This window comes from Colletotrichum godetiae, assembly GCF_030913485.1.
Source record: "Colletotrichum godetiae strain CBS 193.32 chromosome Unknown BDP55scaffold_15, whole genome shotgun sequence".
NCBI lineage: Eukaryota > Fungi > Ascomycota > Sordariomycetes > Glomerellales > Glomerellaceae > Colletotrichum > Colletotrichum godetiae.
This window is the reverse complement of record NW_026851263.1, coordinates 134,593-157,332: the sequence shown is the minus strand read 5'-3', so window position 1 is coordinate 157,332 and position 22,740 is coordinate 134,593. Positions and strand designations below refer to the sequence as shown.

Below are 22,740 nucleotides of genomic sequence, written 5' to 3'. Positions count from 1 at the left end.
GGACTTTGGTAACTCAATTTCGACGACGCATCATTCCTAGTCTATTTACTCACACGAAGATGGTGAGGAGAATGAAGTAAACCTGAGTACAGGTACTAGTTTTAAGGATAACGATGTGAGTGATTGACATCGAAGTTGTGCGTTAAAGAAAGTCATAATGTCAATTTTAGCCCACTAGCCATAGAGCATGTCCAGTATTCCATCGCATACCAAGCACCTGCATCTACCATCCACACGGTGCTATGTCGATGACCATAGTATCCTTTGCCAACTTCGCTTACCCCTCGACACGCTACCTTAGTATGTGTTGACGGCCTTGATCTTGATAGAGTCCTTGGCCAGCTGCTCGTAATCGGCCTCACGCTTCTCTCCATCTCTCTTGTATGTTCCAGCAGACTTGATGATGATGTTGGCCTTGTCAGCATCCGCGTAGCTGGGCTCACGCTTCTCCTCATCCCGCTTGTACGTGTTGACGGCCTTGATCTGAATGGAGTCCTTTGCAAGCTGCTCATAACCAGCCTCGCGCTTCTCCTCATCTCTCTTGTATGTTCCGGCCGATTTGATGATAATGTTGGCCTTTTCTGCATCAGCATAGCCAGCTTCGCGCTTTTCTTCTTCGCCACGCTTGTACGTGCTGACGGACTTGATGTAGATTGAGTCCTTAGCAAGGTCAGCGTAGTCGGCGGCCGGGGTGGCAACGGGAGCGGCGACAGCGCCGATGGCCTGGAGGGCGAGAACGGTGATAATAGACAGCTGCATGGTAGCGGTGTACTTAAATTGATCGCGAGAAATGAGAAGATGAACGGCTTGAAAAGAAGATCCAGGAAGTGATCGATTTAGCTCAACTCGGTTATATACTGCCCGACTGCCCTTGTCTTCCGCGATGTGACAGAGAAATATCCCCTCTTTGGGCGTCTCGGATGGCGTATCCCTCTAACCTATTGCATCTTATCGGATCCTGCAGCTCTTCTTTCAAAGGTTCCTTCAATCCTTTCCTACTCATCTTCTGGCCAAATAGTCGGGTTCGTAAGTTCTAGAAGGGAAGGTAAATAGAATCGGAGCATGATGGATAAGATATAACCTATCAAGGCAGTCCCTTCACGATTAGATATCTGCAACTAAGACGTATACCCTTCGGGTTTGACGGTTGCCTGGGAGCTCCCGAACCTTCTATTCGCGCATGTGGCCATAGAAAGATGCAAGAGCCCAAGTAAGCGATAGGCCCTGGGCCGGGAATCCGATCCCACGGTGGCGGGGTTGCGCTTCCAATTGTGTTGCACTCTCGGACTTTCACGATTGGGGATGCCCTGTCCTCTAGATGTGCATCCCTTCCCGCTGCTCTGAATGGATGGGCTTAGCCGCGAAGCTTATGTTGACGTGGTCCACAGTATGATGACCTGGGATTTTTGAAGCGGCTCCTGTGCGGAAACTAGGCCTGAATAAGAAGCTCAGAAGTTGAAGGATCGCACTATGCAGAAGCAGGCTGCAGAGAGTGCCATCGGCCCATACAAGGCGTAATGGGGCAGGCCGATTGCCACATAGACATGCCGACGATTGTGCGGGAGGTGGGCGGCAGAGTATTATCATACGCGATGGTGCATGGAAGCTAAGTTGGGGCCTGTTGTCTGCCATTCTCTCTATCCCATTCCCGTTCTTGCCAACAACACCCTTAGAGAATCTTCCCATTCCCCGAACTATCTGGTGGTAATTCATAGAGATGTGGTGGAAGTTGAAAGCATCGTATGAAAGTCTGCCGCAGTCGGAGAGCAAAGCAGGCGAAACGTCGGCCTCCACGTCATGGTTTGCACATCGTTGGCCACGGTCTACGGTTTGTCTTGGTTTAACGAACTTCATCACACTTGCTGTCCTGTTTTATAATCTCAGCCCAAGTCAGTCTCGAACAGTGTTTCTCCAACAATGTACTAAGAGCCTATCGACGATGTGTGAGTACGGAGTCTGTCTTTCGCCCGTAAAAGTTGTTACTGGCTGATCCATGACTGCAGCGCCTGCATTTGAGGCGGTCAAGTACAAAGCACCGGAACATTACAACGCTGAGTTCAGACAGACGAACAAATGGCGCGGTCCTCCCGGGACGCATTCGAACGATGTCGACATTGCATGGCACCAGATTGAACTTGGGGCTGGCGGCATCCGGGTCACTGCCGAGGAACTAAAGCTGCTCAACATGACCGACTCCCCGGAAATGCCATTCCACAAAGTTCCCGATGAGCATGGAGGCGGTTATTTAGCAATGCTTGAAGTCTTCCATCTGCTTCACTGCTTAGTAGGCCCTTAACTTACCTTCAAAGGACCACTGTTTGGTGTTGACACTAAGGCATTCTAGAACTCTTTGAGGATGGGTCTGTTCTACAATTATGAGCACTATAAGTTCTTGGATGAGGGTGTCCCTGAAGAAAATATCTACAGCCATTTTGGTGAGTCTAATATTCTTGGAAAGTCTGGACCACAAGAACCGAATCTGACACCACAGACCACTGCATCGACATGCTGAGGATGAACCTGCAATGCCAGGGGGATGTCACGCCGGCCTTGTTCGTGGATCCCCTGGATAACCCCAAGCGACGAGATGCTTTACCCAACTGGTCTTCCATGCACACTTGTAGAGACTTTGACGCCATTCTAGATTGGAACAAGCATGGATCAAGATCGGTGCGGTGGCGCGATGCCGGGTCCAATCCATCTTGGGACCCCAATGTTGAGGGGGCCGAACCGCCCTTCCCGCCAGAAGGGGAGAAGGAAGAGCATCATCACTCATAGCCGGCCGGGAAACGGGATGGTACCGGTTATGAATATTCTATTAAGAGTATTCTCGAGAGCCGAATACCATGGTCAATTAATTACACTTAAATATGGCCCTCTAGCATAGTTGTGGGAATTGTGAACATCCGCTGCATAGCATAGGTTATATCTGTCATCGGACGATCCTCAATCGCAAAGCTAATCTCTTCTATGCCCCCAGGCCTTTTCGAAAGGATTTGAAATGTGCCAAGATCTCCGACACCAGCGAGTGCATCAGTGTAGTGACGTCCGAAGGCTTGCAAATCGTTGATCTCCACCACCAAATGCTGGAAGAGGCTCTTGTCGGGTACCATAAGCTTGAGGTCCCAGAACGTAGCGTAGATCGTATCAATGTTGAAATCAACCCAGACATATCGCGGCTTCAAGCCACCGGCGAACGCTCTGGCATACAGACCGAGGTTGCGCGATTCTCGACAAGTCTGTAAGATTGCTGGAACAACATTCGGCGAATGGCAGTAGATCAAGGTAGACTCGAGTGGTTGACGGCGGTATTTGCGGGCTCATCACAGGTTCGAATGACTAAGGCCCGCGGCTCTTTCGTAAGATGCCATATTTGAATACGTAGCTCGAACGGGAGCTCCGAGAATAACTGAAAGGATGCCATTACTGGAATTTTGATTATAATATGGTGTTAAGAACAACTTCGGAAAGAATCTCACTCATGGCAAGTAAGATGAACTTGAAACTGCGAATGGTAAATTGCCTGCCCGTTGTCTTGCACTGGGCTGGATGGTGCCGGCAATCTGAGGTTTGTACTTGTCTTGTGTAAACTCTATTGCAAGTCAACATTTCAAGTTTTACTCTCCAGGTAATCGTGCATCACGTCATTGCTTGCCTTACCGGGCATCATGCATGTGAGACATCTCAACAATCCCTATGAGGCTAGACATCATGTGATGAACTTGCGAACGTCCAATCCCGAAAGACCAACTTTTGTCGGACAATTCATGGGAAAGTGTTTTGTCCCAGTGAGTCAAGGCAAGGAAGGCAAAATCAAATTTGCGATAATGATGATAGGCTCTCGATCAAAACAGATGGTCCATGCCGAGGCTGGGATATTGGGCGAAGTCATTTTGATGTTGATGAAGTAATTTAGAGTTAATAGCTAACTCTGCAATGTCCTTGGACCAACTTTCTTTCCATGGCACGTGACGTCACTTTCGGACATCACAACTGTACTCACTAAAACTGCGTAAGTGAGATACTTTTGCTTGTGTGCTTAGAGTCGTCGTCTATAATCGCGAACGATGTCAGTAACCTTCTAGATAAACTCGCCAAAGATTGGCTGGAACCAAAATCATGCGCAAAACTTGGATTTGGTCGCGGAACACGTAGAGACATCACACGGAACTTAAGTAATTACCGCACACGTGATGCGCGCATGTCGGCCGAATCATGCCACGGAACAGGCCGAGTGACAGGCGTGGACTCCCCCGCACTGTTGCATGCCAAGCTTCCCGTTGCCCGAGGTCGTCCAGATTGGCAGTGCGATCAGCGGAAGCAAGATCTCATCTCCGCAGCAATTGTGCCGCGCCATGAGTCGAACCTTGACTATTCCAGGAGGTGCGCAAGGCTTCACTATAGAGGAGTTAAAGTTATTGGTGGGATTGGCGTGGAGACATCGCGGCATTGGTGCCCTGCTTGCCGTGATCGCTGCTTTCGGCTCAGTCTCCGCCGAGATGCGACGATGCGACGATGCGACTTTGACAGTTTGTTAGAAGGGGCAAAGTAGATTAAAGACTCAATACTCATGGCAATAACTCAGGCTCATAAGCCCAGTTATGAAGTCAGCTGCAGTCTTTCCGATCACATTCTTGTCTTTTGAGGTTGTTCAGCATTTACCACCGATATCACCGGTCATTCCAGTCAAAACTTATTAAAGCTCCAAAATGAGAGTCAGCCAAACTTTGACAATATTCGCCGCGGCATTGACGGCCGTCTCCGCTGTTCCTTTGACTCCATTTGGCGCGCTACAGACGCGCGATGACAAGCCGCCATACTTTCTCTTGACCGGCGATTCCACCGTTGCCATCGGCGGAGGTTGGGGAAATGGTTTCCTCTCATTTGTTGAGTCGCCCGCCGATGGAAAGAACTACGGCAAGAGCGGAGCGACCACCGTGTCTTTCCGGGCTCAGGGTATCTGGGATACCGTGATTGGCGAAGTTGAAGCCAATAAAGATGCGTTTAGCCCGATTGTCACGATTCAGTTTGGTCACAATGACCAAAAGGCCGCGGCGAACATCTCTGCCGACCAGTTCCAAGCGAACTTGGAGAAGTTGGCTAACGAAGTCACGGCTGCTGGCGGAATCCCCGTGAGTAAACATGGAAGTGAAAGGAAACCCAACTGTCTTACTGACATCCAACGCAGATTTTGATCACATCACTTACACGCCGCACATTTAGCGGCGGCAAGGTCATCCAGAACTTGGAAACCGAGCGCCTCAGAGCCATCGCCGCCGCGGAAGCCGTGGGTGCGACGTACCTTGACCTCAACACCGCCAGCACCAACTACATCAACGCCATCGGAAACGAAAACGGGCACAAGTACGACCTTGCTTCGGGCGACTCCACGCACCTGAACTCCGCTGGAGAAGTCGTCTTTGGTCGCCTTGTTGCAGATCTTCTTCTCGAGAAGCGGACTGATCTTGCCGTTTATATTAGAGAGAACAAGGCCCTTAGCGACAAAATTAAGGCTGGAGAATTTGCGACGGGCGATGAGACTGATTAAGTCTTGTGGGCGTCTATCTCCATCAGGTACAATGCATTTGAGTATTGGTGAACAAAGCCCAGCATATAGCCGAATACGTGTATATAGATGTGGAAAAGTGGTAATTCTAGCTACCTAGTACAGTGTACATACAAGTCAAGGTTGATATGAATTTCGGGAGATACTGTTTCAAGTACCAAACCTAAACCGCGTAAAGGTGAAGTGAAGACAGTACTCTTGATATAGAAACCATGTATTGGCTACAGTGGAACAGGTAGTTGGTGTGTTTGCCGCCAGCCCTCGCCGAGTCGAACGGTTAGGTATACTAGCCCAGCACAGATGAACTGTATTCCAGCTGACATTGTTGAAACCCAGCCGACACCGATAGCTTCTATCAGAGGAAGACACAACGCAGTTGCGAGGCCAGCAAACATGTATCGCATCAGGTAGTGACTGGCTGCAAGAACTTGAGCATTGATATCATGCGCGTGATCACAGAAAGCGGATATTTCAACTTACCTGAAGCTTCCCCATTTTGATGTTGCATGACATCCAGAATGTAAGCATTCAAGCTCGGAAACGCAGCCAACTGCGCGATACCCTGAAGGAACATGCAGATAATAGGCAGAGGGATGCCGCCGAATCTTTTGTCTAGCGTCCAGCCATACAAAACCATCGATCCCGGCAACATCAAGCCGAGGAAAACCAGACTGCTTCGGAGTCTGTCCTCGGGCAAGCGTATACCGCGCTTTCGGATCCATGAGCTAACGGTGTAATCAGCCCATCGCCCACCAATCTGGCAGCCGACTACATATCCCAATCCAGGGGCAATGTAGAGCAGCCCTGATTGCAGTGGCGTAGTGAGGTGGAACCTGGGGTTCAGCACGTATCGGATGGGGGTGAGTAAAGAGTACATGTTCCAAACCAGAGATGAGGAAGCGAGGCACTGTTTAACGGATTAGTGTCTTGACAGCATTATCAGTACAACATGAAAGGAGCAGGGCAACCTTACAATGAGAAGCATGTTTCTATTGCCGTAGATCTTGACTACTCTGATTGGGTTTCCCCATTGCCAAAGCTTGATGCATTTCTGGACTGGTCCGAGCCCTGCCAGTTCGCTCTCACGAGATTGGTGAAGAGTCTCGGGGAGGCAGAAGAAAACAAGAACCAGTGCGGTGGCGGCAAGTGAAGCTTGGATCCAGAAGATGACGCGCCATGAAGTGAACGTGACGACTATGCCCCCGAGAAGCGGTCCAAAAGCCGGACCAATGGTTGTGCCGCTCAAGAACCAGCCCAAAGATGTGGCTCGCTCAGTCTGCAGCCGGGAGAGGTAGATGTAAGCCTCAGTAGTTACGCGATCAAAGGTATGGTTGTTAGGAATGATCTTACGGGATGGTAGATGTCAGAAATGCAACTAGATCCAAGAATGAGAAATGATGTTCCCTGAAATGCCGTGAAAGCCCTGAAAAGAAAGAACAGCTCCAGTTGAGGCGCCAAAGCCGTTCCAATTGTGAAAACAAGAAATAGTGTGAGGCTGTAGAGATAGGCCTATGACTCAGTCAGAGGTGTCCAGTCCTATACGGTATTCTTGGAAACATAACATACAGAACGACGGCCGAAAATGTCGGCCCAAGGCCCCCATATGAACGACGAAAGGCCCATGAACGCAAGGTAGACTGCATTGCTGATACTAATGACATTCGCCGTGGTGTTGTAAGTTGCAACGATCTCTGGAACTGCGGCTAATACGCTGGTCGTTGAGATTTGAGCAAGGAAGCCACAGAATGCAGCAATGGCGGTAATCGTGCGTTTCTGCAAGGGTCTGAAGCGAGAGTACACCGAAACTTGAACGCGACCTTGGCCCTCGAGGGGTGCTTCTGGATTAATTGACGCCATGGCTGTCCACGATGAATATGTCGTAGCCGTGTAAATGCAATGACGTGAAGCTCAGGAACGCAAGAGACCATCCACTACGAGTGTGATTTTTCGCAATAGGAAACTTTCCGGCTCAATTGTAAGGCAAGCCGATGTCGGTCGGTCCACGGGGACTCAATACAGGCTACGGTAACTTAGTCCCTGAAGCCTATTCGGAGGCTGCTGAGCGACTGAGTAAAAGAGCCTGCTAATAGGGAAATTGCTGCGATGAGTCAGGCTCGATAACATGGACCGGCCCTCATTGCTAGCTGCCGGCTACCGGCGTTACGGCACATCGGTCAAAGCCATTCCTGCCGGCCGATGAACGCGCTCTAGAGTGGAGACCTACCTCCGTCTATCGTGTTGTTAATCTACCTTATGTTATATAGTATTACGGCAATTGCTTGCTCTTGCTCACTGGCTCACTTCTTGTTAATAGAATCAAGATCGAAACACGCTGCGTGTTTCTCAAAGCATTCGGCCGGAGGGAGAGGCCAGGGCCGACCATCGATGCTAAAGAGGATTCAGAACCCTCATTAATTCCGCAAGCAACATGTGGGGAACGTTCGGCAATTGAGCACCACCCGCAGGGTGAAGAGATCTCTGGTTCATCGCCATTTGTGTTTACACTCAGATTATTCCAGAATCCGCCTGCGACCGAATGCAAAACGTCCAAACAGCCGAGCACATCGCAGTTCTGTGCCTAAAACACCGCGTCTGAGCGCTCCAGAACCGACAGTCCCCGGACTTCCGCCAAGATCCGGGACCAGCACATAACCAGAAAGAAGATGACTATGAGCCACCCTAGTTCTTCCACAAATGAATACGCAAGAGCGGTTTTATTGTATGTTATTATTGGTAATTACATGATGCAAATTCCTCGGTTGCATTCCTGTGTAATGGTTAGCCGTAGGCTTAGACTCTAAATGGTTCACAGTTGACAAACCCCTTTGTCGCGAGCGACGCAGATCTTCGCATTGATCAGTTAGCCACAAAAGATCGAGAATCCCAACTGTATGAGGAAGACGACTTACGCAGTTTTCGGCCCGGTCGTGTCTGCAGCATACTTGGCCTTCTTGAGGATACACGGCGCGCTTTGTCAGGAGAGCAGGGCTTGCGGCAGTCGCTGCGACAGCAAAAAGGACGAGAGGTAGAAAGAACTTCATCTTGGCGATGAGGTTTATCAAAGCCGTTGAATTATTGGGTGAGTAGTCGTAAAGTCAGGATCGAAGGGCAAGAAAAAGCAGTGTGCAGAAATAGGCTGCTTTTAACATCTTCTCATCACGGAGGTGTGGTCTCAACTTTTTGCACAGACTTTGCATGCGTTTTCAAGGAATTGAAACCTGGACCGCGACGCATTGTTCTACGCTCTGACGAAACGTCACGTTGTCGGCCATCAGCCGAACGCTATTCATCGCGAGTCCATGCACTTACAACTCTTTGATGGAAATCGTCTTCTGCATGTTTTGAGGATCTGAATAAGTCCCGCTGCGCATGGCCAGGCGCACAGTCAGCGATTCAATCGCTCCAGTCAGCGGGAATTGTACCTTTGATCATTTTATACAGAACCGTTGAGTTGCTTATGTCAATGACGTCAAGACTTGGTGGTGTAATGTACCTCACCAGGACATCAGAGTGGGCGATTGCTTTGTAGGCATTACTGGCCGATTCCTTCAGATCTTCGGCGGTAGGTGACATTCAGTAATAGTTCCGATGACTTTGTGTCGAGGGACCTGTAGACATAATTTCATGGTGATACTAGGGGCCTTTTTGGTTACCTCTTCTGCTTAAGTGATGGAATAACCTCGGGCTTGCCTCATTCTCGGCAAATAGGAACGCTGCGCATGGTAGGTTCATGGAAGAGCAACATTGGCTAATATTAAGGTCATGTCATTGAGGAGTATTCTCCGCATGTTATTTCATATTCACTCGTTTATACAAGATCTTTAGGGCTCTTCTGCTGCTCGTCATCTACAAATATAGACACCTGCATCGTCTTTGTTATTCCTTCGCTTCCGCTACCGTGGTCCGGAATAATGCTTTCCTCTGAACCCATCTTGGAGCGAAAGCCCGAGCGAATAGCAGCTGTGTTTCGAGGCTGCCCAAACATCTCAAAGTTTCCTTCTGCGGTGTGCGTCCCTCTAGATTTGCTCGCATTCTTGTTCCGCATATACCCGTCGTTATTGTACTTCGACGAGTTGTACTGTTCGGCTGATGACCCAGCAAGTATGGCCTTAAATAGAGGCTTGAGGCATGGTATCGAGGCTGCAATAATCGCAGTGCATATTTCGACAGTCGTCCTAGTAATCGAAGACGTCAAAAAGCGGACATTCAGAGTGCATGGCCACCAAGATAGTAGAGAACTCACCAAATTGTTATATCAGTGCTGTTGAACAAGAAGTCGCCATGTTTTCCATAACCAGATAGGAAGGATATCTTGATAACCGCCGCTATAGTCGCACTTGAAAGTAGTTGTCAGCGTTCCTTGCTCTCGAAGCTCGTGCAAAAGACTCACAAAATTCCGAGAGACAGCACTCCGATGACGGCAGATTTGACTTTCCAGTTTAATTGCACCTTCCACATTATTGGTACTGGCAATAAGGCGAAAAGGAGATCGGTCAAAACAGATACGCCTTACAGTTGTTAGCCTACAGAGCGACGTACCCTTCGGAAAGAGGGATATCATGTAACTCACTCGAGTTGAAGAAGGCAGCGAACTTGAGATCTGTTTGTGGGATGCACTTTCCTCCTTCAATAGAGAAATCCCACGTGAATGCTAGCGGCTGACATTGGGAGAAGACGGTCACTAATCTGATATCAGCACGAGATCGCTTTCGACCGCTCATACCAAAGCTTTGGAATTGGATCAACCCACAGAAGTTTCCAATTGCTGAAAACACCGTGAAGACGATTATTCCCCAAATGACATGCCGGTATCTTCCAGACGGCGTTATTCTCAACAGAAACATGCCCACACTAACTTTGGCCAAGCACAGCGCAATTAGGCACAAAGGCTGCGTGACGAAATTTAAATGAAGGCCTGTGACGATGTTGCTCTTCGGTTCGATGTATTGGATGTGTCGACCTGCGCCGTAGTTGACTTCAGGAATGATGACCATCATCTCTGTAAATATTGTGACCTTGACGAAAAAGGTGTTCTTAGCTTCAACCTTCCTGCAATCCGGCCCGTAAATTCACCGCCAATCTAAGAGAAGATATCTTACCGTAGCTGCGATCATGAAGTAGTCATCTAGGCCGACAAGCCGGACGAGCCTCGCCCTGACCCAAATTCTCAAGATGACAACGGCCACGGAAAGGCCAACCAGAGTCCCGCATACTATGAGGATCTCGCTGCCTCTGTTTATGTCGGGTGGGAAGGGGACTGAGTCGCCCATGACGGGCTAGGCTGCATGGACAACCTGAAAAGCAATGATTCGAGAAACTGCAGTCCGAATTCCTCGGTGAACAAGAATTGTCTTTATTCTCCTCCCCAGTGAAAGAGGGCCCGCCAGGATTCGGCCACGCTGTCGCTTTGTGGCTCATGGCTGACGTTGCCCTTTCCCTCATCCTTCCGAATCATCTCTTTTAGGTTGAAGGCCTACACATTACTCCGTACTAAGGAGGAACATGACGATAAATGCCCACTCTCGGCGATTGACTCGGCTCAGTATCCTGCGAAGAATTTGACACCATTACTCAGGGGTACTAGTACATCAATCAAAGTTGCGGAGTACGGAGTACCTCTCGTCGAAGTTGGTCAAAGTTTCCAATACAGTTCATTTTTGATGCCCCGCTTGATGAGCATCACGAACATGTTGGCAACAGTGCCATCCTTCAGTGGGTCCACCATATCCAACAACCCTGCATGCTAGCGTACTTTAATGAATCTCTCACCACAAGAATCTGTCTTTGGAGTCGGGAAGCTTGGATCAGCAATACCGGATCTACGCTCTGGATAAACGCGTTGCTCACGATCGGATCCGGTGAGGTGTTACTTCATTAGATGATCAGACTGCATCTGTATAGTTATGTGTCAAGATCCCAGTGCAGCAGTTGGTGCCGCCGGCCCACGAACCGTCGGACTGGGTTAGGGGTGAGCCATGCCCGACGTAAAACGGTGACAGCAACTGCAACGAACGATCACCATATTTTTTAACGGGAACATCCACATCTTATGCGAGCTATTACTTCTTTGCGAGTTGCGACAGCCAGCCAACCTGGTTGTGATCTTGGCCAGGCCGTCACAGCGACATGTATCGACTAGACCTTGTCACCTGTGCTGTGCATGTTTGAAACTTTGGTCAGGCTGAAATTGCCTCTTTTTTGATGCTTGCAGTATGTTTGCACAACATGATGCACTTCTGAAGCTCGAACAATCCCCCGCTTGTCCTTCATCGGAGAATTGGTCGCTGAAGAGTGCAACTGCAACGCAAGGGTTGAACCCAGGAAAGATTTGAATGGTCAATGCGTCCCATCGTGTTCATGTTGGCATGACTTGTATTTTTGATTAGTCCCACACTACAAGGCATACAATTGGCGGGATAATGTGGCAGCAAGAGGCAATTCTCCCTCGGATTCGAAGCCTTGAAGCGAGTATGACCAGAATTTGGGCTTCCAGACGGCTAGGCGAGTACAGGTATTCTTGATATTTATCCATTCAGACTAAAAGCCATAATCAGTTGGAAGCCGAGCTCAGCAAACCGCCCAAGTAGACGGTTCAGATGTTCCTTTCGTGCCGCCGCTCAAGTAACACCGCTTGGCGGCACGAAAAACTTTGGGTCTGGGTCTACTTGCGACTCAAGGAGACAGGCCGCAAAAACACCACACCATGGGGGTTTCGGAGACGTTTATGTCGCAAGATGATGCTTTATCGTGCGAATACGACAATGAGAACTTGAACAAATTGATCTTGGAAGGTGTACCGGCGGCGACCTAAAGACCCTTGAGCAAGCGCCGAGCCTCTGCCGACCCCGGCGCCCCGGTCTTCGTACCGATAGATCGCACGGTGTACGGATAGGCAACCGGGACGAAGCGGCGGCCACTCTCCCGTTGATTCTTTCCCGTACAGGGGTACCATGATAATGGATTGTCAGGACTGGTACGAATACATGGCCACAGTTGCTGAGATCCGCTAAGAGAATTGCGTGCGGGCACGGCAGGGCGGCACAGGCGGGAAGTGAGGTCAGCATGCGATGAGCTTGGTGATTTCTTCGAAATAAGCAAGGTAGTTGAAAATTGAGTTGGTTGGTTCGGATACAGCCAGACTTCCTGCCTTGCCACTCCACCGCAACATCACAGGCATCTTACATACAGCGCCGCAAGCCTGCATCGGTTGTTGGCTCAAAATGATTTAGCAGGTCTTCCATCGAGCCACTGGAGCTTCCTATCGATATGACTGTGGGAATTCTCCAACCTACCGGCATGATGGTCCGCAGGCCCCTGCTGCGTACGCTGCTACGCTCGCCTTTATTAGTATCGGTAACTGCTGACCAGTGCAATTGTTTCTCCCACCCTTTGCCTTTGTCGTGTTCAGAGAGACATACACTTTCTTGTGATCTGCACCTCATTTCAATTTGACAGAGCCGTGCAACATGAAGGTTTCGTCTGTCCTCTCATCAGCCATCCTGGCTTCGGTCGCGCTCGCTGCACCCTCGGTCAAGCCACGCGGCGACTCAACCACAGATAGGGCGCAGTTTGCTGATCTCACTGCCGGCATCCAAGCCGATGTGCTCAAGTCACTGGATGAGCGGGAAGCTAGGTTAAAAAAGCGTGGTGAATCTGCCAACTGCACCGCAAGCAACCTTGTATTCCGTAAGGAGTAGTAGGTGACGATTTCTGTGTCCAAAATGATTGTCGAAGACTGGAGACTGACGAGCAAATAGTGGCGCGCTGTCCTTGAACGAGAGGCTTTCTTACGTGAACGCCGTCAAGTGTCTTCAACGCCTGCCACCACGAACACCGGCCAATGTCTCTGCTGGCGCTCGATCTCGGGTATGCAATAATATCTACGGCTTTGTCCGAGCTTTTTTGGCGCGGCAACCTGAGCTTGACTGACTCGTTGTACAGTTTGATGACTTTGTCGTGACCCATATTCAGCAGACCATGACGATCCACTACACCGGTAATTTTATGCCGTGGCATCGATGGTTCGTTCATCTCTATGAGAAGGCCTTGCGCGACGAATGTGGCTACACCGGCTTTCAACCCGTAAGTTCTTTTGATCCACGCAATTTTTTCGCCTTTTCTAACACTTAGATATCAGTACTGGGACTGGCCCAAGTATGCTTCCGCACCTGAAAAGTCCCCTATTTTCAATGGAGACCCTTACAGTCTCGGCGGAAACGGCGAGTACATCCCCCATGATGGGCCTGTCATTGAGCCGCCCGAAGGGATTGGCGGCTCAAGCATCCAATTGCCTGCTGGTGTCGGCGGAGGATTCGTGACTACTGGACCGTTTGCGAACATGACTGTACATCTTGGCCCGGTCGGCGGTCTTGAGGGCACGGCGCCCGGGCCGGACGGTGGTCTAGGTTATAACCCTCGCGGCCTGAAGCGTGACGTCGGCCCGGCCATGAACCAAAGATACGCCAACTACACAACGGTGTTGAGTGAGTATCTTCACATAAACCTATTAAGTGACTAATGTTGAGGCTGACACACTTCCCAGACTTGCTGCTCAAGCCCAACATCTCAGAGTACAGGCTTCTGAGCGAAGGAGTTCCTTACACCCCTGAAATTGGACCTCACGGAGGAATGCATTACGCCATCTCTGGTGATCCAGGTGCGGACCTGTTTACGTCACCTGGCGACCCTGCATTTTGGGTTCATCACGGTATGATGGACCGCATGTGGACGTTCTGGTAAGCATAAGTACAGTATTCAATCGTGTTCGATGACATCTAATATTCGGACCATCAGGCAAGCGCTCGATCCCACCGCACGCCAACAAGAGCTGAACGGAGGTGACTACGGCCACATCACCTGGGCCAACAGCCCACCATCCGTGAAGACCCAGCTCACGGACGTTATCAGCATGGGATACACGGGCCCTTCAATTAAGATTGAGGATGTGATGGACACCATGTCGGGACCATTCTGCTACTTCTACCTTTGAGGCTCCGACTGAGCTGGCGATTCGGATCTCGCTCACAGTCCGGATAAACAGATCCATCCAATCGACAACGGGGATATCGAGATTAAATGTAGTAATTAGTGTCTAATGAATTATGGATGAAGGTATGTAAGTATGAAGTGCGATGGCCTTGATATTGCACTATAAAGATAGCCGGGTAGCATAGCACAATGTTAATACTTGACGCACGTCCATTGCCTGTTATCTTGAGCATCACATGTACGAGATTCACGTAAATAAACATGTCCGACCTAACCCAGCATAGACTTCAGCCAAGTTCGAGGCCCCTTCTCGGGGTTATGCCCCTCAACACCCTTGTGAGAGCCCTCAATGATCTCGGTATCCAGCGGCAACACTCCAAGCTTCCTTGCCTCATCATCAGTGAAAGTCGCATAGTAGTCCACCTCATCAATAACACCAGCTTCCGGAGGGGGCCAGATGGTGTTGATGCCCAGATGAAGCAAGAATGATATAGCGAAGCCTAGTGGGAACGCCAAGTAATAGAGATTGATCCAACCCTCCGCAACCTTGACGCTGTTAGGGGTAACGCTCGCGGCAAAACCTGGGAGCTGCGTCGCAAAACCACACACCCAGGCGATGAAGGTTCTGGGGTTGAAGCCCTTGTAATAGTAAAAAGAGCCACCCGGACGAGGGTGATAGAGATCCGACAACTTGATTCTACGTTTGCGGATGATGAAGTAGTCGCAGATCTGGATGCCGATAATGGGACCAAGGAAGACGCTGTAAGCAGAGAGGACACTGATGAAGACAGCTGCCGATGACAGGAGCTCCCACGGACAAAGCGCGATGCTCAGCACGAGACCGATGTAGGCCCCGCGTCTGATGTTGATGTATCGGCAGAACAGACCAGACAGATCCATGCCGGCGGAGAATGCGTTATCAACAGAGTTGATGCTCAGTTGGATACATAAGAGACCAAGTCCAGCAAAGAAGGCCCCTGCACGGCTTTTGGCATTGTAGTTTGTATCTAACCATGCTTGAACGATCAAGGGTGGGTTCCAGATTGGTTCACCGTAGATGACGCCAGTCGCGGAAGCAGCCAAGCAACCAAAGGTAGGGAAGATGGCTCCAAAGAAGATGATGCTAAACCATTGTCCGAAGACCTGGTCTCCGGGCTTTCGAGCAAAGCGACAGTAGTCCGGCTGGTTGGTCAATCCGACAGCGATGCTGCCGATGACCGTGGTGATGCCGTGGACGATTTGCCAGCCGAGTTCGCTTGAGGACATTTGCTTTGACCCTTGGCGGACCAAAGACCCTGCTTCGCCGGCTGTGGCTAAAGCCCATATCATGATGGATATCAGAGTAATCGAAGAGACGATGTTGAAAGCAAGAAGGATTTTCTGAATCCTCTCAGGCCGGACGTAGAGGATGGGGATGAGGAGGATGTTGAAAATGATCCAACCGATAAAGTCCTTGGTGGTAAGGTGCGAAGACTCGGGGAACACGTTGCCTAGCGATTCGAATGAAGGGAAGATTGCCGAAAGACTGGACTTTGTAAGTAATAGGTCACGTGGAGGGATTTGGTGTCTTTATTACTGACCAGTTGACAACTGTCAAACCTCCAGTCCATGACTGCACAGCGAACCACACCAAACTAAGGATGATTCTCTGGATCAGGATGATGTACTGCCCGTACACACCCCAGATATATCGTGAAACAACCGGAAATCCAATGTGCCAATGAGCGCCTACGTGTCCGTTGAAGATGGCAACGAGGGCGATGATGACCTTGCCGATGACAATGGCAATCACGCTCTGCCAGACAGATAGTCCAGCAGCGACGAGAGATGCGCCGAGCTGCCAATTGGAAACTATCACAGTGTCAGTTGAGCCAAAAAGTTAGTTAACACCAATCATTCACTGACTGGCAACCTAGTTAGTTAACCAGAATGAGATGAAAGTCGATGTCGTCCATCTTCGACGGCTTGGAGGTAAAGGCCTAATGTCTTCGTTGATCCACACGTTGGACTCGGCCACATCAGTGTCGGGCAGCCGTGCCCATCTCAAAAAACCGCTGAGACTCATATTAACAACTACGAATCTAACTTACCGAGAGTCTCAGGATGGCTCTTGGGTTAGGATGAAGGACATTCACTTGGTTTAATGGATCCGGACCCGAAGAGAGCCAACGCTCACGCGAATGTTTGATGAAGTTCCTCCATATCGGTAATGCCCCTGATACGTTGCATCGGCGCCCGCTTGGCAGACCTTCACGTCATCCAAACCCTCTGCCGATAAGCCAAACGCGAACATTATGTACGTGTGAATTCGACTTAGGCTATTTCTTATCGTTGGAGAATGCCTCCAAACACTCCGCAGGTGTGAAGCTCTTATCATAGTTCACGCGAGTGTGGAGCATAGACGGTGATAAGCACGGCATTGGGCAAAGTCTGAAGATCAACAACCCAGGGGATCCAAGTTTACCCCGCAACCTCATCGTTCGGCATCTGGTCTCCGGACCTTTAAGCGCATGTTTTCACGGTGGAGACACGCGGTTGTACCTGCCCGATTATCGTTCATTATCTATCCTTTGCGCCATCTTGAAGACTAGTGGCATACGGTATCTGACCGTGGCCGTGGTTTTGGGAACTCATTCAACCGCTTTACCGATTCGACCACATGCCTGTGGGATGATGTCCTACGACACGAGCTTTGGCCAAGGACCAGCGACATTGCCATTCGGGGTCTATTGGCGCGAATTGCCTGGAGCAAAAGAGATGGGCACAACTTATATGAGACTCTGACAATCATATTCGTATGGCTGGAAAAATCGTGCATCAGAAACAACAAACCGCCGATACTGTTAGGAGCAAAGCTGTTTCTCACTACCAAGATGGGAGAGATGCCACTATCACGACGGACCGTACGGATCGGTGTTGACGTTGGAGGTGAGTCTACGTGCTCCATCCGCCAGCTTAGACACGGAAAGGATTGGCATTCTGGTGTACCGCTTGCCTTGTCGAAGAGAGACTTTACTGAAGAGGATTCTGGCTGACAGCTTGACTTCGAAGGAACAAACACGGATGCCGTCGCAATCGACTTGAGTCTCCAAAATACTGCGCACCGCGGGGTCCTGGCGCATTTCAAAACTCCAACGACCCCAGACGCCAGTGCGGGCATTGAGACCGCCGTAAGCACCGTTCTGGCCGCCGCCGGTCTGACCAACTCGCCAGAACGCATCGCGAGCGTCACCATCGGCACAACGCACTTTATCAACGCAGTAATTGAGCGCGATATTCGTCGCCTGCAGCGCGTCGGCGTCCTCCGACTGAGTAAATCCTTCTTACGTGAGGTGCCTGCTTTCGCCGAGTTTCCTCCGGACCTGGCAGCCGTGATCCAGTCTTACGTGGGCATCGTCGATGGCGGATTACACATTGACGGCTCGCAGGAGGCGCCGGTAGTGGAATCTCAGGTCGTTGCTGAGTGCGTCAAGATTCGCGAGAGTGGCGTCGGCGCTGTTGTTGTCTCTGGTGTATACTCGCCAATCGACGAAGTATTTGGGCAAGAGGAGAAGGTTCGCGATATCCTCCTCCGCGAAGTCCCAGGCGTGGATGTCGTGTGCAGCAAGGAGGCTAGTGCGAGTATCGGCTTCATTGAGCGAGAGAATGCCGCCATCCTGAATGGTGCTATCCTGCGCTATGCAAGGAAGACTGTGAGCAGGTTCCGTCTTGCAATGAAGAGGCTTAATCTCTCTTGCCCTCTTTTCTTGACTCAGAACGATGGCACAATTCTGGACGCAGCATCCGCGGCAAAGATACCGATTAGGACCTTTTCGAGCGGTCCCACAAACTCGATGCGCGGCGCAGCATACCTCGCTGGCCTAGACACCGGTGGTGACAGCTCTGCTATTGTGGTTGACATCGGTGGAACTACATCCGATGTTGGCGTCCTACTTCCCTCAGGCATGCCTCGACAAGCATCAGCCTACGTTACGGTGGCTGGTGTAAGAGTCAACTACTCCATGCCTCATATTCACTCTGTCGGTCTCGGCGGAGGTTCCATCGTCAGACACGTTGATGGCAAGGTCAAAGTTGGTCCCGAGTCTGTCGGACTCGAGCTAACCACACGCGCGCTCGTCTTTGGCGGAGACGTTTGCACGACAACAGATATTGCAGTCGCAGCTGGCAAAGCAGTCGTAGGTGCAATTGAGCACGCCAAGAGTCTCGATGCCACCTTTGTAGAAGAAGCAATCCTCCGCATCAAAGCACTATTGGAAGGTGCCGTCGACGTTATCAAGACTTCACCAGACCCCGTCCCAGTACTTCTCGTTGGTGGAGGTGCCATTTTATCACCAGAGAGCCTGAAAGGTGCCTCAAAGCTTGTTCGACCACCGTTTCACGATGTCGCCAACGCAGTTGGTGCTGCCATTGCACGTGTCTGCGGCGCAGTTGATATCGTGCAGGGCACCACTCACCAGACAGAAGAGCAAGCCATTGAAAACGCCAAGAAGATGGCCATTGAGCGCGCCATTGCTGCTGGTGCGATTCCGGAAAGTATCGAGATCGCTGAAATCGAGACAATGCCGCTGCAATACGTCGCCAACCAGATCCGAACCCTTGTCAAAGCCGTTGGCAACATTGACCTCCACGCCAAACTGGAAGAGGTGGTCGAGGAGAACGGAGAAGAGGATGGCGAAGAACAGGTTGAAGCGACGAAAGATTTGACGCGGGCTACCGTAGAAGAAGAAAAGGTTGATCCAGCCGGGTATAAGCCAACCGTCATTCGTAATACGAGCGGCATTTCAGAATGGCACATTACCGAAACTGACTTGGAGTACCTTGCCGATGGCTGTTACGTGCTCGGGTGCGCAGGCGGCGGGAGCCCGGCAGCGTCGAAGATCCAGCTCCGAAATATGCTCAGAGCAGGACACAAGATGCGTGTTATCGAGCCATCTTCGCTGAAGGATTCAGATGTCATCTACTGGGGTGGTAAGTGATCCCACCTTGTCAAAACAAGGGGCTCTCGTGATGAACTAACTTCGACTAGGCCACATGGGCTCGCCGGCTGTCTCCATCGAACGACTGCAGTCGATCGAGACGGTAGATGCCTTCAAAGGCCTGATGGAATACCTTCGCCATGACAAGTTCGACGCCGTGATGGGTCTCGAGATTGGTGGTGCTAACGGCCTCGAACCCTTCCTCGTTGGTTCATCCCGGTTCTATGACAGTCCAATCATTGACGGCGACTGGATGGGCAGAGCATACCCAACATACTGGCAGACGACATTGGCCGTGCATGCTCCGCTAGAGTTGGTTCCGTGTGCGATAGACTCTGGAGACGGCAAGACAATCGTCATGACCAGAGCGCCCAACGATGAAATTGTCGACCGTGCTCTGCGCGCTTCCTGCTCCGAGATGGGTTCGCGCGTAGGCATGGCAGCCAAGCCGACGACAAGCGACAGGGTCAAGAGATTCGGCGTTCTCAACACTGTTTCTCTTGCATGGCGGATCGGGCGCTGTATTGCGTTTTGCCAAGCGACGAATACAATGAGCACGGTCGCTGAGTCGATCATCAAAGAGGCAGGTGGCTTCGAGGCTGCCAAAGTCTTGTTCAGGGGCAAGATTATGAAGGTTGAGAGGCGCCTCTTCAAAGGCCACTCATACGGTGAAGTCCATATTGCCGCTTTTGAAAGTGGAGATGAAGATGAAGCTTCGAATAACAAGGAGAGGGTCGCTGCCGTTGCGCAAGGAGGCACGATGAAGATTCCTTTCAAGAACGAGAACATCTTGGCAGAGCACACTGACGAGGGCGGCAAGACTAGGATAGTTGCTGCTGTGCCAGATCTAATTTCGATCTTAGACAATGAGTCTGGCAGAGCTCTTGGAGTGCCTGAGTTCAAATATGGGTATAGAGTTACAGTCATTGGTATTACTTGCTCGCCGCGGTGGACGGAGACGCAAGCTGGCCTGGACATTGGTGGACCAAGGGCTTTCGGTTATGACATCGAGTATAAGCCGCTGGGAAAGTATGTAGAGCCACGAAGCGTGCTGGAAGAATACTCCGATTAGGGTCGGCATGGGTACGAGTTAAATATATCGGGATCGTCTTGAAGCAGACAAACAGAATTAGATTTTTGAGGTTGCGCTTGAACCCGCGCAGTGGGGAAATATCTGGACAATATCTCTAAGTGATGAAAGAAGCGAATGAAAATAAGTAGAGGTAAAAAGGGGGTATAAGATGAATCGAAGCAAGACACAAAGAAAAGAAATCATCGTCCACTCATCAATACAACCGAAGTAACCCACAACAAAAGGGACACTTCATCCTTTCATTCCTGGTCCGGCTCTGACTTGGCACTGGAAGGCTTCTCGAACGTAACTTCCTGAGTCACCACAGTCGTGGTCCGAATGTGTCCCCTAACATGCTGATCATCCATCACACTGTCCCTCTTGCTCTTCACCCGAGACATTTTGTCCAGGCTATCGGGTGCTCCTGTACTGACGCTGACGGTGTACTCAGCCGACGTCTCACTCTCCTGTCCGGACAACTCAACTCCGTCTTGGTGATTCAACCCTTCCGTGCTGCTCAAAGGGCGATGAATCCCCAGTCCGCGCATGAAACTGGCTCTGTTGTTGCCTTCGCTAGCCTGAGCGTAAGGGTTTCCATACTTCGATGGTCTGCCACTGCTTCTGAACTGTAGTGAGGACGCGTTGAAGAGGCGTGGCAGTAGAGTGACGAAGATTGGTCGGAGGGTGGGGAGACAGGCCGCCAAAATGCCTATAGCGACCTCGAGGAAGGACCATGTTGCGGCGTCCACGTTATCCCAGTACGGATCTTTGGTGTCTGCTGCAACGCGGAGGGTTCGGATTCGGAGTGCGGAGATGATGCAAGTACTGGTGAAGGACAAGTCAGACACGGGAATCGTGAGAGTGCATGTGACAGTAAAGGTGAGCTTACAAGAAGCCAAGACAGAATACTACGAGTAACATTCGCTTCTGCTTGCGAGGGAGCTGCAACGAGTTTATGACCGGAATCGGCATGCTGAAAATGGCAAAGTCGGCTACGAGGTTGACTCCAGCCATGGTGTACCAAATGGCAAGAAAGTCTATGCATCGACCTTCGATGGTCGGGTCCCAGAAGGCGGCAACGGGAAGACACATCATAGGGAGAAGGAAGGAGAGCATGGCAGTCCACGAGATCATGAAAGCAAGACCCCATAGTGTCAACTTCTGCATAATGTCGATGGCGAAAATACGACGGTACTGTAAGAGGATAGAGACCTTGACGAGGCAGGTCGCGATGTTGTACACGATGATCGAAGAGTAAAAGGACTGATGATATTGTTAGTAGAGACTTCGAGTGCGAGTGGATCTAATAGGGGTTTACCTTCATGTAAGGAACGTAGTCCTCAGGGGGAGGAACCCAAGAGTGAAAACCAAGACCCCACTTGCTTTCTTCAAAGCTATTAGTCGGTATACACAGGTTGCAGTATCATCTGAACTTACCAAGCCCAATGGCAACAGCCGATCCGATGAGGAACATCTGCAAAGGCAATGGTGTGAGCCGCCAAGTCCAAGCCTGCAAAAGGTGCTGTTATGGCTTACCTGAGCAACCACCATCACCGAATCGTCCAGTCCGAAAGTTCGCAGCATCTTGACCCTAGTGTAAACCCGAAGACTAACCGCCGCAGTCGAAAGAACGGATCCGACAGCCAGAATGGCAACTATCTCTCCAAATCGAGATTGGCCATCGAGGGCATGGTCGATGGTGCTGACTGAGGCCTGCTGCTGAGTCTCTTGTATCGCGTTGAGGTTTCTGACGAGGACGTTTGCCGCCATCTCTGACAGACCTCCAGATTGACGTGCGTGAGTGGCGTAATTTTAGTCGATTTGTGAAGACCGAAATGTAGAAGCCTTCATCTGTGATCGAACTCTCTCACCTCGCCAGGGAAATTTGCCCGCATCAGATCGAGACCCCAGCAGACGCAGGCCGTGTTTCCACCTGCACCGGTGCAATTTTCGAATTATCGGGTCATCTCTGCGGACATGGATACTCCCACTCGGTTGAACGTCGTAATAGAGGCTGAGTGGGAAAAGAGAGCGCACTAGTCACCTAGTCGATGGCCCAAGATCTTCCGTGGGGTAGCATTGGTGCCCTTGAGGCAACTCTGGCAGGGATCGGCCATCAAGAAGCCGTGAGAAACCAA

At 50.6% G+C, this 22,740-nt stretch overlaps 11 protein-coding genes across 11 annotated transcripts; 5 read left to right on the top strand and 6 right to left on the bottom strand.

Annotated features, from left to right (window-relative positions):
* Positions 1–8: 8 nt before the first annotated feature.
* On the bottom strand, positions 9–877 carry BDP55DRAFT_91053 (uncharacterized protein). The gene has a single exon (XM_060581313.1). The coding sequence runs from the start codon at positions 757–759 to the stop codon at positions 298–300; it is 462 nt and encodes a 153-aa protein (XP_060431018.1). The 5' UTR covers positions 760–877; the 3' UTR covers positions 9–297.
* A 683-nt stretch (positions 878–1,560) lies between these two features.
* On the top strand, positions 1,561–2,367 carry BDP55DRAFT_659814 (uncharacterized protein). The gene is made up of 2 exons (XM_060574566.1): positions 1,561–2,284; positions 2,345–2,367. The coding sequence occupies exon 1, from the start codon at positions 1,718–1,720 to the stop codon at positions 1,988–1,990; it is 273 nt and encodes a 90-aa protein (XP_060431017.1). The 5' UTR covers positions 1,561–1,717; the 3' UTR covers positions 1,991–2,284; positions 2,345–2,367.
* On the top strand, positions 1,994–2,778 carry BDP55DRAFT_727276 (uncharacterized protein; the record flags this gene model as incomplete). The annotated part of the gene is made up of 3 exons (XM_060579280.1): positions 1,994–2,284; positions 2,345–2,435; positions 2,492–2,778. 3 exons carry the CDS (start codon positions 1,994–1,996, stop codon positions 2,776–2,778), a joined length of 669 nt encoding a protein of 222 aa, XP_060431016.1.
* A 1,657-nt stretch (positions 2,779–4,435) lies between these two features.
* BDP55DRAFT_90968 (GDSL-like Lipase/Acylhydrolase) lies at positions 4,436–5,719 on the top strand. The gene is made up of 2 exons (XM_060581312.1): positions 4,436–5,132; positions 5,189–5,719. The coding sequence occupies exons 1-2, from the start codon at positions 4,710–4,712 to the stop codon at positions 5,546–5,548; spliced, it is 783 nt and encodes a 260-aa protein (XP_060431015.1). The 5' UTR covers positions 4,436–4,709; the 3' UTR covers positions 5,549–5,719.
* BDP55DRAFT_607781 (major facilitator superfamily domain-containing protein) lies at positions 5,707–7,658 on the bottom strand. Its single transcript, XM_060571127.1, has 5 exons — positions 7,133–7,658; positions 6,917–7,075; positions 6,540–6,842; positions 6,047–6,473; positions 5,707–5,984 (listed from the first exon to the last, which is right to left on the bottom strand). The coding sequence occupies exons 1-5, from the start codon at positions 7,421–7,423 to the stop codon at positions 5,788–5,790; spliced, it is 1,377 nt and encodes a 458-aa protein (XP_060431014.1). The 5' UTR covers positions 7,424–7,658; the 3' UTR covers positions 5,707–5,787.
* Positions 7,659–8,053: 395 nt separating this feature from the next.
* On the bottom strand, positions 8,054–8,945 carry BDP55DRAFT_659810 (uncharacterized protein). The gene is made up of 3 exons (XM_060574565.1): positions 8,476–8,945; positions 8,388–8,411; positions 8,054–8,333 (listed from the first exon to the last, which is right to left on the bottom strand). Exons 1-3 carry the CDS (start codon positions 8,605–8,607, stop codon positions 8,304–8,306), a joined length of 186 nt encoding a protein of 61 aa, XP_060431013.1. The 5' UTR covers positions 8,608–8,945; the 3' UTR covers positions 8,054–8,303.
* A 172-nt stretch (positions 8,946–9,117) lies between these two features.
* Positions 9,118–10,836, bottom strand: BDP55DRAFT_767239 (uncharacterized protein; the record flags this gene model as incomplete). The annotated part of the gene is made up of 6 exons (XM_060580982.1): positions 9,118–9,741; positions 9,810–9,902; positions 9,957–10,074; positions 10,137–10,247; positions 10,317–10,581; positions 10,666–10,836. 6 exons carry the CDS (start codon positions 10,834–10,836, stop codon positions 9,375–9,377), a joined length of 1,125 nt encoding a protein of 374 aa, XP_060431012.1. The 3' UTR covers positions 9,118–9,374.
* Positions 10,837–13,032: 2,196 nt separating this feature from the next.
* Positions 13,033–14,768, top strand: BDP55DRAFT_767238 (uncharacterized protein; the record flags this gene model as incomplete). The annotated part of the gene is made up of 6 exons (XM_060580981.1): positions 13,033–13,262; positions 13,324–13,432; positions 13,508–13,648; positions 13,704–14,049; positions 14,109–14,301; positions 14,360–14,768. 6 exons carry the CDS (start codon positions 13,033–13,035, stop codon positions 14,553–14,555), a joined length of 1,215 nt encoding a protein of 404 aa, XP_060431011.1. The 3' UTR covers positions 14,556–14,768.
* On the bottom strand, positions 14,769–16,781 carry BDP55DRAFT_659803 (NCS1 nucleoside transporter). Its single transcript, XM_060574564.1, has 3 exons — positions 16,496–16,781; positions 16,136–16,432; positions 14,769–16,080 (listed from the first exon to the last, which is right to left on the bottom strand). The coding sequence occupies exons 1-3, from the start codon at positions 16,617–16,619 to the stop codon at positions 14,825–14,827; spliced, it is 1,677 nt and encodes a 558-aa protein (XP_060431010.1). The 5' UTR covers positions 16,620–16,781; the 3' UTR covers positions 14,769–14,824.
* A 230-nt stretch (positions 16,782–17,011) lies between these two features.
* BDP55DRAFT_703181 (hydantoinase/oxoprolinase) lies at positions 17,012–20,615 on the top strand. The gene is made up of 3 exons (XM_060577951.1): positions 17,012–17,482; positions 17,606–19,522; positions 19,581–20,615. The coding sequence occupies exons 1-3, from the start codon at positions 17,428–17,430 to the stop codon at positions 20,600–20,602; spliced, it is 2,994 nt and encodes a 997-aa protein (XP_060431009.1). The 5' UTR covers positions 17,012–17,427; the 3' UTR covers positions 20,603–20,615.
* Positions 20,616–20,862: 247 nt separating this feature from the next.
* On the bottom strand, positions 20,863–22,372 carry BDP55DRAFT_549715 (uncharacterized protein; the record flags this gene model as incomplete). The annotated part of the gene is made up of 5 exons (XM_060568955.1): positions 20,863–21,427; positions 21,492–21,865; positions 21,921–21,988; positions 22,040–22,076; positions 22,139–22,372. The coding sequence occupies 5 exons, from the start codon at positions 22,370–22,372 to the stop codon at positions 20,863–20,865; spliced, it is 1,278 nt and encodes a 425-aa protein (XP_060431008.1).
* Positions 22,373–22,740: the final 368 nt, after the last annotated feature.

Excerpts from the sequence above, each read along its gene's own strand:
- BDP55DRAFT_91053 (XM_060581313.1), bottom strand. The coding sequence starts at position 759 with ATGCAGCTGTCTATTATCACCGTTCTCGCCCTCCAGGCCATCGGCGCT.
- BDP55DRAFT_659814 (XM_060574566.1), top strand. The coding sequence starts at position 1,718 with ATGTGGTGGAAGTTGAAAGCATCGTATGAAAGTCTGCCGCAGTCGGAG.
- BDP55DRAFT_90968 (XM_060581312.1), top strand. The coding sequence starts at position 4,710 with ATGAGAGTCAGCCAAACTTTGACAATATTCGCCGCGGCATTGACGGCC. Across the intron at positions 5,133-5,188 it reads CGGCTGCTGGCGGAATCCCC|ATTTTGATCACATCACTTAC; the intron begins GTGAGTAAACAT and ends CATCCAACGCAG.
- BDP55DRAFT_607781 (XM_060571127.1), bottom strand. The coding sequence starts at position 7,423 with ATGGCGTCAATTAATCCAGAAGCACCCCTCGAGGGCCAAGGTCGCGTT. Across the intron at positions 7,076-7,132 it reads ACATTTTCGGCCGTCGTTCT|GCCTATCTCTACAGCCTCAC; the intron begins GTATGTTATGTT and ends ACTGAGTCATAG. Across the intron at positions 6,474-6,539 it reads ATAGAAACATGCTTCTCATT|TGCCTCGCTTCCTCATCTCT; the intron begins GTAAGGTTGCCC and ends TCCGTTAAACAG.
- BDP55DRAFT_659810 (XM_060574565.1), bottom strand. The coding sequence starts at position 8,607 with ATGAAGTTCTTTCTACCTCTCGTCCTTTTTGCTGTCGCAGCGACTGCC. Across the intron at positions 8,412-8,475 it reads ACGACCGGGCCGAAAACTGC|ATCTGCGTCGCTCGCGACAA; the intron begins GTAAGTCGTCTT and ends ATCAATGCGAAG. Across the intron at positions 8,334-8,387 it reads GCGTCGCTCGCGACAAAGGG|GAATGCAACCGAGGAATTTG; the intron begins GTTTGTCAACTG and ends ACCATTACACAG.
- BDP55DRAFT_659803 (XM_060574564.1), bottom strand. The coding sequence starts at position 16,619 with ATGAGTCTCAGCGGTTTTTTGAGATGGGCACGGCTGCCCGACACTGAT. Across the intron at positions 16,433-16,495 it reads TCGAAGATGGACGACATCGA|TTTTTGGCTCAACTGACACT; the intron begins CTTTCATCTCAT and ends GTGTTAACTAAC. Across the intron at positions 16,081-16,135 it reads AGGTTTGACAGTTGTCAACT|GTCTTTCGGCAATCTTCCCT; the intron begins GGTCAGTAATAA and ends TTACAAAGTCCA.
- BDP55DRAFT_703181 (XM_060577951.1), top strand. The coding sequence starts at position 17,428 with ATGGGAGAGATGCCACTATCACGACGGACCGTACGGATCGGTGTTGAC. Across the intron at positions 17,483-17,605 it reads GATCGGTGTTGACGTTGGAG|GAACAAACACGGATGCCGTC; the intron begins GTGAGTCTACGT and ends TTGACTTCGAAG. Across the intron at positions 19,523-19,580 it reads AGATGTCATCTACTGGGGTG|GCCACATGGGCTCGCCGGCT; the intron begins GTAAGTGATCCC and ends AACTTCGACTAG.